This window comes from Equus asinus, chromosome 16 (assembly GCF_041296235.1).
Source record: "Equus asinus isolate D_3611 breed Donkey chromosome 16, EquAss-T2T_v2, whole genome shotgun sequence".
NCBI lineage: Eukaryota > Metazoa > Chordata > Mammalia > Perissodactyla > Equidae > Equus > Equus asinus.
Genome location: NC_091805.1, coordinates 32,410,035 through 32,422,933, shown reverse-complemented (window position 1 = coordinate 32,422,933; position 12,899 = coordinate 32,410,035). Strand labels below are relative to the sequence as shown.

Below are 12,899 nucleotides of genomic sequence, written 5' to 3'. Positions count from 1 at the left end.
GAATTAACTTATATTTATGTACTAAAATATAACATTCTTGACATCTTTTTATAAATACTGAGAAATATACTTGTCATATGCTTGTGGGTTTCTCTTCTACATATATGACAGCACAGCTCCATCAGTTTAATTGACCTTGGCAATCTGCATCTGCTAGTGATGTGTCCCTGAGGGACGGTTTCCGCAATTTTAAGCTGTGGCTTATTGAAGAACTTGTGTGTCACAATACAATTAAGTCTATATAAAAAAATCATTTCATGCATAACATTAAATTGACTAAAAGTTCCTATTTCAAAACCATTTCTTGTTTTAAAGCTACCTCAGAGTGTCTTTGTTTTTTAAATAAGCTCATTCAAACACAGTAGTAATTAAAGCAGAAAATTAACATAAATCTTGAATGTTTGGTATGAATTAAGGATATTTTCGTTCTTTGTAAAGACTGCATAAAATTCCAGGCGCCATATCATTTAACACATTTCTCTCCCATTTGCAGAATAATATAGACTGTGATTAAGCATGTTTTGAGTTCTTTTTCAAGTTCTTTTTCTGTTCGACGATGGAGCTACTGGGACATATGCTGCAGTCTCCATCAAGATGCAATCTCATGGAAATCTGTGGGAAAACTGCGTGATCATAACAGAAAGTCCTCTCCCCCCCACCCCCGTTATTTTATAAACAAGAAAGAAAAAATACAATCCTTCTATTAATATTCATTTAACACCTCATAGGAAATGGCAAGCAGTTATTTGGTTTGCAAATGTAAATATACATTTTTCATCTACTTATGCTTTCCCTCCTTCCAAGCTAGATAAAGGCAGAACAGAAGATATGCTTCTGAGATTTATTTTCATTGTATTCTGAGTTAAATGTATCAGCAGAGATGTAAGAGAGCTGTGAGGAGTTCATAGAAGGATGGTTACAATGATGAGGGGGATGAAAGTCTTCCTCGTAAGAGGTGGCTAAATAAATGCGCTCCTTTCTGACAAATTATGAATAAAATGCATATGGATTTTTTTTTCACTGAATCCTTGATTTGAATTCTAAGTTAAATACTTTGGAGCTTAAAAAATATGGTTAAATAATAGATATATTTACTATATTTCAGAAGAGTCATTGAAATCATGAAAGGTGCTATTTAGACCATAATCAGATTCAACAAAGTTTTGATAAATTCATGAATTTATATTCTCTCTCTCTCTCTATACACACATATACATATATATACACACACTCACACTCACACATAAATAAAACATATGCTTAAATAGAGTCCACTGAGCCTCAGGGAAATGAGCCTAAGCATTTGATGTTCATTTTGCAATGAACAGTCATTCTTGCATTAGCTGCTTAGTGCCACTGATAGAAAACATTTTTGACCTACTGTAGCATTGTTTGTATTCCTATAAGTTGTCCATGTTGTACTTCTTCAATGATGATTTGTAAATATTAAGTCAAAATATTTGATATTAAAATGGAAATAATCTTTATTTTGATTGATGTGAGCTTTGCTATAATATGTTAATAACATCATAACCAATTGCTTGACCTCTCATGGTTTTTTCTATTTATTTCTTAAATGAAACTCCGAACTTGTTAAACCTGCAGGCCTCCAGAAAGAGTAGGGGGAAAATTCAGTAGATAATTTTCAAAAGGGGGCTGAGATAATTTTCAATATGAAAGAAAATTCCTTTTCTATTTTGGAATACAATGTCAGAGAGTTGTTTGATTATTAGTAAGGTTAGCTAGATATTACAAATGATAAAATAGTTCAGGTCCAAGGTATAAATGAATTAAAGATCGAGGAAAGAGACCATATTTTTAAAAGTAAACATAAGTATGTATGAATGTTTAGGGATATAAAATAACACAATGCATATCCACTGGAAAGACCTATAAATAGAAAAGCACTTTTGAATTCTCAAATAAATGCTCTTGGGGTGGATTATGGTGTTGGTGCTAAATATTTTAAGAAATGCAAGTTACTTATTAAACTTATAGTGATGTCTGCTGACTACTTATTGACTGAGTTAGTGATGGAGCTCTAATATCAAAGTGAATCATACTACATACATTTTTAAATTATAAGAAACTATAAAGCACATTACTAAAGAACTTCATTTGAATTCAGCAAGCATTTATTTGGCACCTACTGTGTATAATGCAGTGTTATTCAAGGGTAGATTCAGGTTTTGTGAGGTCTGAAGTTTATATAATTTGAGGACTACTCTATAAAAAAGAACAAATTGCAAATTCAAATTTAGGCACAAGGCCTTGAAAGAGGCCCATGCAAGTAAGGAACCCTGAAGCTTAAGCTTCAAGAATGTCACAATATCTGAGTCTTTGACTCTGATAGCTGCTGTGGGGCATCAAAGATGACTAAGACATAATCTCTACCTTGCTCAAGCTTAGAGAGAGATCTGTGCTAACCTTCAAGGATATTCCTGTAAAAAATGAGAAAAATGTATAAAAGGGCTTTGATTTCCCAGTGAAATAATTTTGAATGCCTTCTCATTTACAAAATCGTGTTTATTGCAGATCTCTATATGGGACGAAGTTGTATCAAAGTTTTGGACAAATAAGGCCATTTCTTATACAGGAGAATTATTTTTTACTATATATGCAGTATATTTAATATATTTATTATACTATATACTATATTTACTATACTATATACATAGTATATACATATATAAAACCCATTACATAAACCATTCAGTTACAGTTACCATTATTATAATAGGTTGAATTGATGAGGCATGTTCACTATTGACTTTCTTGCAACTCAAGTAACTGTCAACAGATGGTAGTGATGATCTGTTACGCAATGGGGAACAAATGATAAAGGTCTCTTTTCATGTGACCTTTAAAGATGTTAGAAAAATCTTCTCAAGATGCCATTCTACATTGAAAATAATTACATGAATATTTAATTTTACTCCCAATGAAAGATGAAATTTCATCAGGGATACAAACAGTAGCAGACTGTTAAATAAAAACCTGAGCACGCTAGCATTGATCTGTCTGTTCGTTCATTCATTCGTTCATCTGTTGAGCTGAGCGTCTCGTGTGCTCCAGGTGCTGCACTAGGCTCTATGGTACAGTGGCACGCAGCACGGACACATTCCTGTTCTCATGGAACCTACAGTCTTGTGAGGAAAATGCAATCAACAGTAGTCCCTTAATAGTTTTCTAAAATTCTAGTATTCTTTAAGTAGAAAGCTACAAATATGTACCAAGGTTTATTTTTGTTTTTTTCTATTATTGCTCAGAAGAAATTGGTTTCGATGTTAGAATAACATTTTTTTACATTTAATTATTTTACTTTAAACTTGACTCATGAATCTATTCAACAACTGACTTTTGTGTTCCAGTCATCCAGTCCCTTCTCCTTAGGTTTAAGTTGTTATATTCTCTTTTGAATTGAAATAGAGAATAGCTCCTTAGTCTGTCTTGAGATGCTCGACTTTAAATTCATGATGTGAATACGTGGAGAGAACATTTTATCCTAAACACTGACTCAGTTTGCTCCATCATAAATGGTGTTGTTTACTTTTCTTCATTTCTTCTCTTGATCAACCCTTTCTCTAACTTTTATTCTTTTATCTCTTCCAAATATCAGGATCATGTGTCTAGGCAAAGCTTCCTTTACATATTTTTCTTAAAGGAACTCAACCTCTTCCTTGTTCTATGACATGCGTAGATACATTGGAACACAACATATTTAGCAAATAATTTAGAACTCTTTTACACAGCATTTTTTACAAGTAATTAGTGATAATGTTTGCATTTGTTGATTTTTACAAAATAAAACAAAAACTTCTGGCTAAATGTGACTATGTTTTGTGTCCATGAAATTGCTTAGCGTTAACTGCAAATAACGGTGAAAATGTAGGCTTTGTCTTGTTTTGTTTATTAAGCTTCTTGTTGTGAAAGGAAGAGAGTTGCCATTGACCCAAATCCACAATATAACTTACACCTGTGAAACACAGGCGCAAGTTTGGGATCATGTAAGCAATAACAAATCTGTAAGAATAATGGTTATGGACAAATGAAGTTTTAGAAAATGCACTGTATATCCACTTAAAGGGATTTAAATGGACTTTATATCCATTACAATCTTTAAAAGTCTGTACTCTCCTTCTTCATGGATCCATACTTCTTAGACATAAATACCAGCTCTGAAACATTGCCCAAACCACGGTCTTTAATTCTACATGTGAGGTATATTTTGAGTTGGTAAAGTCAGTACATTTTGAATGTGCTGTTAACTCAGATATTTCATTAACTTTCTGTTGTTATGGTTCGTTAAAAACAGTTCGAATCCCTAGAACAATAATTAAATCATAATTTTTCTTAATTTTCAGATTACTGTTACGTGATACACAGATTAGTCATTGCCTGTTGTCTTTCTTTTTTTTTTTTTTTTTTTCCAGTAAAAGAAGCTTTGAGCCCTATAAAATTTAACAAATGGGGTCTCCCAGAAGTAGATCCAGAAACTATGCAAACCAGTGAACCATGGGTGTTTGCAGGTGGTGATATTGTTGGTACGGCTAACACCACAGTGGAATCAGTGAATGATGGCAAGCAAGCTTCTTGGTTCATTCACAAATATGTACAGGTAGGCATTTGCCATCACTTTCAGTTAATTTTTTTCAGTTGATAAGTACTTCTTCATTTATTTTTGCTACTCATTCATATGAGTATTTCTATAAGGTATATAATAATCTTATGTGAAATGTGTCACATATTTACTTGGATGAAATTTTTAAAATGTGGACTGGATAGTAGAACTATTTGGTTGATTGAAAATCCATTGTGTATTTCTACCAGTGGAATGCCATGAAGTCATTAGTTGTGCTGTGTTCAAAATATTTATCAGTGGCTTAAAGACATAGATAATATATTTATCAAATCTGGGTGGTACACAATATGATAGGAGATAGAATCTATGTTCCTAGTGATCTTAAACAGTCCAGAAAACTATGTTGCCTATCCATTAGGATCAGATGAGGTCCTATTCACTTCCCAAATTATATGCACCTAAGTGGAAAGAAAAAAAATATGTTATAAATGTCAATTGTAATTATTTTTTTCTCTGTTTAGTTTTATGATACAAATGCAAAATATAAAAATGATAAAATATAAAGTTGAACATACTCTGGTTCAGTAACTTGTTGTCTTGCAGGAAAAAGCCATAACTACATCTCAGTTGTCTTACTTTTTGACTAAATGTTCTGTTTTCTTCTTGCTCTATAATTTAGTTAAATGTAGATACAGTGACCTCATTTACATAAACTATTTCTGGAAAAGTTTGCTCTTGTTAATAAAATTCTTATTCTCTCCTTCCTATTCAGGAAAGACTCTATTCACATTATGATCCTGCCTGTCTGCTTTTGCTTTCTTTTGTTTGTTTCTCACATACTAATGAAATTCACTTTGTCTTTAATGTTTCCTTGAATATTTGTTTTCCTCTTTCTCATGACCATTTAGTCTATTCTGGTTGTCCTCCTACTGTTTCTGTAATTCATACAGGATTACCTATCTACTAGGTAGGCCCTAGACTTGGTACTGACTACATCATATTTTTTATGTTCAATTCACCTACCTACTCCCACCTCATTCCTGGCATCTCTCACTAGTGGGGCTTGAGATGTTGGGGTCTGGACTGGAGTGTGGTGTCGCAGAAATGTAGGGCTCCAAGAATGGCAGTAACCAACTTATGGGTTTTGCGTGGAGACAAAGGTGTGATTTGGGAAGTCTTTTGGAGGCGATGCCAGATCTAAAATCGAGAATGCTGTTCAAACCAGTCATAAATTAAAAGAGACTAGGCTGTGGAGAGAAGGGAAAGAGGAATGTAGTTTTAACAGACACAAACGCAAAGGAGAAAAGTTGGTGAGTGGCTCCGGCTCCAGTCTCTGTAGCATCCATGCTTTGGAGGGTCTCCCTGGCTCAGAAACACACCAAAGAAGCAATTCAAGGCGACTACCCGGGGTGGACTCCTGCTTTGGCTCCTTTTGCTCTATCTGTCCCAAAAGTTACCACCCTATATTTTTACGTTCTCATTCTACTCGTATTTTCATAGAGCTCTCAAGTCCCAATCGCATCTCCTTCTGCCTAACTCCCTAATCTCTGTCTCCAGTAGGGCTCTCTCTTCCATGGTCCAGCTGTCTGCTGGACATCCTCACAGACTGTCTAACCTATGCTTCAAATGTACTGCTTTTACACCAAACACACCCTCCAAACCTGTTCCACCTTCAGGATCTAGCGTGTTTGATTCCTAGATTCAAATCCGCTAAATCAGTGGTCTTTAGACGTCTAGATTACTCAGACTAATACAATTTTCAAAATCAATTTGGAAACCAATAGGAGGCTGACGGCTTCTTATTTACTAACAGCATTAAAGCAAACACTCAAACACATGAAATTATAACACGTACAAACATATATATATAAAGAAAGTTTATGAGAAAAGTAGGAAACACCACATTCTCAGAAGACGTACTTCTTAAGAAAACCCAGTTGAAGGATTTACACTAGTGTGTTCACACGCACACACTTTTCTTGTTATAAAACAGCACTGCTTTACGCGCTTTTATTTATGAACTATTTATCTAAATTTTCTTTTATGCTTCCCTCTCTCGTATATATCTGGTCAATTCTATCTCTGTACAAACTCCTTCATACACTTATTTGAATTCACTTATTTTTTGCTTAGAGTACAATTTTTGGTTGACCAGATATCTCACTGATCAGCCTGTTAACTCCTTGAACAGATGAAAGTGGAATCAGGAGATAAGAGAAAGGCTCTTGTGCTAGACCAGATGAAACCCAGTGAATGTGTGAATTCAGTTTGCAGGAGTGAAAATGGTAGGAAGGCAGAGACGCTAAAGAGATTTGAAAAGGTAAAACTGAACATGGGTCAGTGGAGGATGGCATGCGTTAACTTTCTTCTGAATGCTTTTAAATTAAAATACACAGAGAATATTTACTTTATTTTGTGATGATTGTGGTTTTGTAGTGCTTCACAATTACCATTTGAAAGGATTCTTAAGGGTATTTTTCTTTTGACTTCACTGTATCTTTTTACTTCCCTGAATCTGATAAATGTGTATTAAAAAAAAATAAGCCATCGTTTTAGTTAGCTTCCACTTACTCATGAAAGCAAGGAAACAAACTTTTAAGAATGATGAAAAAAGCGCACGTACTTTAAAAATACATATTTGTAGGAATAATAGTGTTTGAAATATAAAGTAAAAACTTTTTGACCACTAGGAGTTTTGGATTTGGCTGAAGGATTCAGACTTGTCAAACAGAGTGTTGAATTACATTTTAAAAATGGAGTAGAAATGGAAGGTAGGTAAAATCTCCTGCCAGGATGTTGGATGCAAAGTGCTAAGCAGTGATAAGACTAAAAAGAAACATGTACACAAAGTGGGCTTTTTCTGTCTCCACAATGTCATTAACTTAGTTCTGGCCTCTAACGCCTCTCAAAATTGCCTCTGCTTTCTCCCTTGTCAAATCCAGTGCCCCTACACTGCAGCCAGAGTCATCTTTCTAGAATACATGTTTGATCTTAATTCCCTCGCTTAAAACCCTTGAGAGGCTCCTCTTTGCACTCAAGATAAAGCCCAAACTCCTTAGCTTGTGATGCCAATTTGAATTTCCCCCAACATACCAAGATTTCTCCTGAGTCTGGGCCTTTCCCTTGCTCCACCCATTTCATCTGTCTGGATCCTACTTGTCCTTCAAGTTTTGCTTGTGTGTTCTTTGGCACCCTAAGTTTCCCTGATTGAAGCCTGCTTACTGATCTGTCTCTACACAAGCCAGTGACCAAGCTGTTTATTGTTATACCCTCAAAATAAGGAGTGTATTCATCTATTAAACAGGGAAAATATGTAGAATGAGATAATTCATTTTAAAGGAATTTAAAGAGGAGTTAAGAAAACTAATGGATTTGTTATGCAAGTTCATCGTCACTGTAAATAAATAGTGTTTCTTAGAAATGTAGCATTTGTTAAGAAAAATTTGTGTAATGCCTGAAGTGTATTCATGAATGAAGGTTTATAACACCTTGCCTTATGTTTTACATTGGTTTTTTTGGGCAAGTGTAATACTGGATAGTGTACTTTAAAAAATGATTTAATACACACGTTATAGTATTAATTCATACATGCAATCATTGCAATTGGATATTTAGAATTTCTTTGCAGTATACTCTTTAAGAAAAATGTGAGTATTTAAAGACATCTATGTTGGGATTTCAGTAATTCCCATGGTTGTCTGATGAGAACCTCACTTAAATTTCATTATTTAATTTGATCAATTACCACTTATTGAGTACAAGCTGTTGGACCCAACACTTGACTTTGGGAGGGTACCAAAGTGAATAAATGAAGAGAGGTATAATATAGTGGTTAGAAATTTGAGCTCTGAGTTAAACAGACTTGATTTCAAACCCAGTTGCAACATTTTCAAACTGTGTGACGTTGGTCAAGTTACTGCATTGCTCCAGGACGTGGTCTTCTCAGGGGTAAATAAGTGATCCATTAATAAATAAGCAATAATAATTAGAGTTGCTACCCTATTGGGTTACAGGGAAGATTATGTAAAAGAATTTATGGAAAGCTCTTAATAGAGAATCTGAGCTATAAGTATTTGTTGTTTGTATTGTTGTGGGTTATTAGAGATCATTCTCTTTGGATTGTCAAAATGACATCAGAGAAAAATGGTGAGATAGCAGATTTGAATAGAAAGCCAAAGTATAGGGTTTTAGCAGGTGAAAATTGAAAGAGGCTATTTCAGCTAATTAGAAAAGCATTTTATTTAGCCATTCATTTATTATCCATGTACATCTATCTGTCTATCCATATAGTCATTCATGCATGGGTTCACTCACTCATTCAATGAACGATAAAATTTAAAAAATAATAATGCTATCCTTTATAGATAACACTAATCACTAGGTTTATAAATGTGAATCAAAACATAAAACTTGTGGGGTCGGCCCCATGGCTGAATGGTTAAGTTTGCACGCTCCGTTTTGGCAGCCCAGGGTTTCGCTGGTTCGGATCCTAGGTGCCGACATGCCATCAAGCCATGCTGAGGCAGCGTCCCACATAGCACAACTAGAAGGACCCACAACTAAAAATATACAACTATATACCGGGGGTCTTTGGGGAGAAAAAGGAAAAATAAAATCTTAAAAAAAAAAACATAAAACTTGCCCTTAGTACACAGTAAACATATTTCTAATACAATATAATAAATGTAATAATTAAAAATGTAAAAGCACAAAGGTACCGTGGAAGAGATAATGATTGATTCTGTCTGATGTGGGTATCAGGATGTGGAGTCAGCAAAGGGTTCAAAAAAATCAAAATACACGTAAAGAGGGAGAATAAGAAAAATCGGAAGAATATTGAGTGATTTGAATTGCTGGAACTTAGTTCTCTGGGATAAGACTGTATAGTTTGCTTACTGCTCAAGGGGTACCCAGACAAGGGTACCAGCTGGCTGAAATCCAGACCAAGCTTCACTCACCAACAGTGGTACCTTTTCTTGTGCCACTTCTATTCAGAGGAAGGAGCACCCTCCTTGAATTTTCATAAAAATGGCTTCTGCTTGCTCTGTAAGCCTTGCACCTATGTGGCAGCTTTTTAAAATTTCATCAAAAGACAGTCTGGGCTAGCAGAGGCCCTAAACATAGAGAATATATAGGAATAATTGGAGAAAGGATCTGAATTAAGATGGAGTTAAAACATGATGAGAATACCCAGTTTAGGATTTTACTTTGGGGTATGTAATGAGACAAGAATATGGGAGAAATTATTTGCATAAAGAAGTTATAGGGTCCTCTCTGGTATTAGTGTAGAGAGAAACATTTTTTGACATTTCTCATCTTAAGAGTCGTTATTTTATAATATTAAACTTACTCTCCTTTAAGAAGTTGTACTAATAAGTGATCCAATATGACTTCACCTTAATTGTTTATAATACTGTGTGATGTTAGTGGAATCCAGGCATATTTAAGTTTTCTTCTTCCAGTTGAATAAGAATTACTGAATAAAAGCTAATTTTGATAATGTCCCCAAAGAAAGAGTATGTAACTGAAAGAATGACTATAGCTGAGCAAAATTTCTGCAAATTTTAAAATTTATTTGCACTTTTACTTGCCTCTTTCTAGTGGATTTATTTATTTCCCCTGTGTGTTTGTGTGTGTGTGTGCGTGCGTGCGTGTACAGATGGATAGATAAAAAGTTCTGTGCTAGGAAAAAAACGTAACCACATCAACACTTTCTTCCCTAAAGGAGCTTATAATGATGTTTGAATTCAAGAATTACTTATGTGAAATAATTAGAGAAAGATATATGATAAGATGTAATGGGAAGATAAGTTTACTACAACCAATACAGTAGCCTAGGGGTAGTCGAGGAGCTAAAGTAGTCAAGGAGCAGAGGTCAGTTGACTTAAAATGATGGGAGAAAGCTAATGAAAGAAGTGATCCTTGATTTTTATCCTCCTTGGAACATACCTTTTATATTCACTTGTCTAATCACTAATAATGACTACTATTTGTTTAACGTGTATTATACATTGTAGTTTTTTTGTTACAATACTTCGTTTAATGGGTATCATTATCTTTATTTCACAGCTTTTAAAAATAAAGGCCAAAATGATAAAGAAACCTATTCAAAGTCAATATCCTGTCAATAACAAAGCCAGGATTCGAACACATACATGTCTATATATTATTTTCCCCTGTACTGAACTACTTCCTTGGTACTTTTTAACAATTAGCTCAATTAGTATGATTAAAGACCTAAACCTAACTGTTAATTGAGGATAAAAATGAGGCGTTTTAATTATATTGGTAAATCCAGAACATTCATTAACAGTAAATTGGTTAAATCCAGAACATTCTTTTAAAAACACAGAAGTACAAAGAAGTTCTCTTATCCTGTGAAGTAAAAATCAATAATTCATCGGTTAGTCTGAAAAAGTTCAAATGGGGATTTGCATAAAGCACATACGCATACATTAAGTATATCCTTTTAATTTAAATCATATAGATGTTTTCTCATTTTCCTTTCTTGAAAAAAAAACAAAAGCAAGGGTAAGGCATTTTGAACCCAGTGGTTGGAGGTTCATAATATTTATGGTCTAAACTTCACTATAATATATTGTCCTCAATTTCTAGTTTTGTTTTTTAAAGTGGAGCAACACCTTCAAGAAATATGGGAAGCAGTTCTCTAGATTTTTATATGGTTGCTCTACTGTCATTTGAGTTGTTTAATCCAAACCTAATTTGAAGTAATTTTTTTTTTAGTAACTCACCTTTCTTAAATGTTTTGAAAACATTCAACTTAGTTTCCACAGAATCAACCTCCTTTCTTTTCACATTCCTGTAGCTCATCAATTTACATAATTTGTATTTATATTTATAACCAAGACAAATGGGATGAGGAACATTCAACTGAGTCTTAATAAGCACACAGCTCAACTGGTAGAGTAGAAAGTCCATCGGCACACAGGAGTCCCCTACTCACTACATAGATTCAGCACTCCTTGGCTGTCCTTTCTGTGTCTCACTGAGGAAAAGGAAAAGAGGAATTAGTCCAGTGAATCTGTTAAGTGCGTCTAACTTGGTTAAGAGAGTCTATAAGATGCCTAGGGTCCTTCTTTGCAAATCACTAAAGAGAAGGCATGATACCAAATGTTATTAATTTGCAAAAATATAATTATTCAGAAGATTGCACGTGCTTTGTTCTAGTATTAACATATAAACAAATTTAGTCACAAAAAGTAGAGGGGAAGAAAGGCTATATGATACCACACCATCCTGTATCCTCCACTGAGAACAAACTTGGAGATGGAATATGAGCTGAATTCTTCTAAATTTTAATCCTACATCAGCAACTTATTTTCCCTAAATTAATCATGGTAATTCTGAGAAGATGAAATTATAAATGTGGGACATTTTGTCAAATAAAGTCTGTCTTAAATATATGGAAATTATAACATCAAAAACCACTGGTTTGATTACATCATTAGAAGAACTTTTAGTTATGTCATTATTCTGTGGTTCAGAATTCTGTTTTAAATTCACTCTCTCTTAGATGCAACTTTAAAATATCACAATATTTATTACTATTAGTGGATGGAGTCAACTAAATTCACATGTAGCTGCTATAAAAGCAGTTATAGTGATAGAAAGATAAATATTGAGACAAAAGATAAGAGTTATTAGTGGAGGGATAAATACAAAATGAACAGGTAGGAAGAGAAATTCAAATAAAGAAAAGAATTTGTATAGACCTTCTTCAAATATAGGTGAGAATGAAATGGAAAAGAACACCCAGTTTCTTCCAGGTAGAATTCATTCTGTGAAAATCAAACACTTATAAGAAACTGCAAAGGATAAGGAGGGAGACACTGAGACGTTGAACGTTAAAAAATGTTTTGATTATTGTGCTTGCAAGTGACTTGAGGAGTCTCTGAATACTTAGTTACAGAATAATTAACGTCGAACAGTTATAGAATATTGTTTATTGGCAGCCAACATTTGAGGTCAACTTTCAACAACAACAAAAAGTTAATATCTTCATTACTGGTTTAGTTTCAATATTTCTTTTATATATACATGAGTTTGTCTATGTGCATGTTCCCAAGTGATATTCTTATTTGTTTCCTCCTCAAACTTTATCCTTTATTAAAATATGCTGTATTCCTATAGCAAGTATCCATGTTAAGGTGCCTGATACTGTTTTGATTATTTCATTTATAAATCTATGTTATTCTTTCTAATTTGTCAATCCTCCCTGAAACTGATTCTTGTGACAGAATTATCTTAGAACAGATATCCAAAATACATACATAAATATTCTGGCATCATATTAGAT

At 33.9% G+C, this 12,899-nt stretch overlaps 1 protein-coding gene across 1 annotated transcript in view; it reads left to right on the top strand.

The window, feature by feature from the left end:
- Positions 1–12,899, top strand: part of DPYD (dihydropyrimidine dehydrogenase) — a 768,359-nt gene that overhangs the window by 355,235 nt on the left and 400,225 nt on the right. Inside the window, exon 12 of the mRNA XM_044748877.2 lies at positions 4,434–4,618. Coding sequence (XP_044604812.2) covers positions 4,434–4,618 — 185 coding nt within the window. The remainder of the gene's footprint in view (positions 1–4,433; positions 4,619–12,899) is intronic.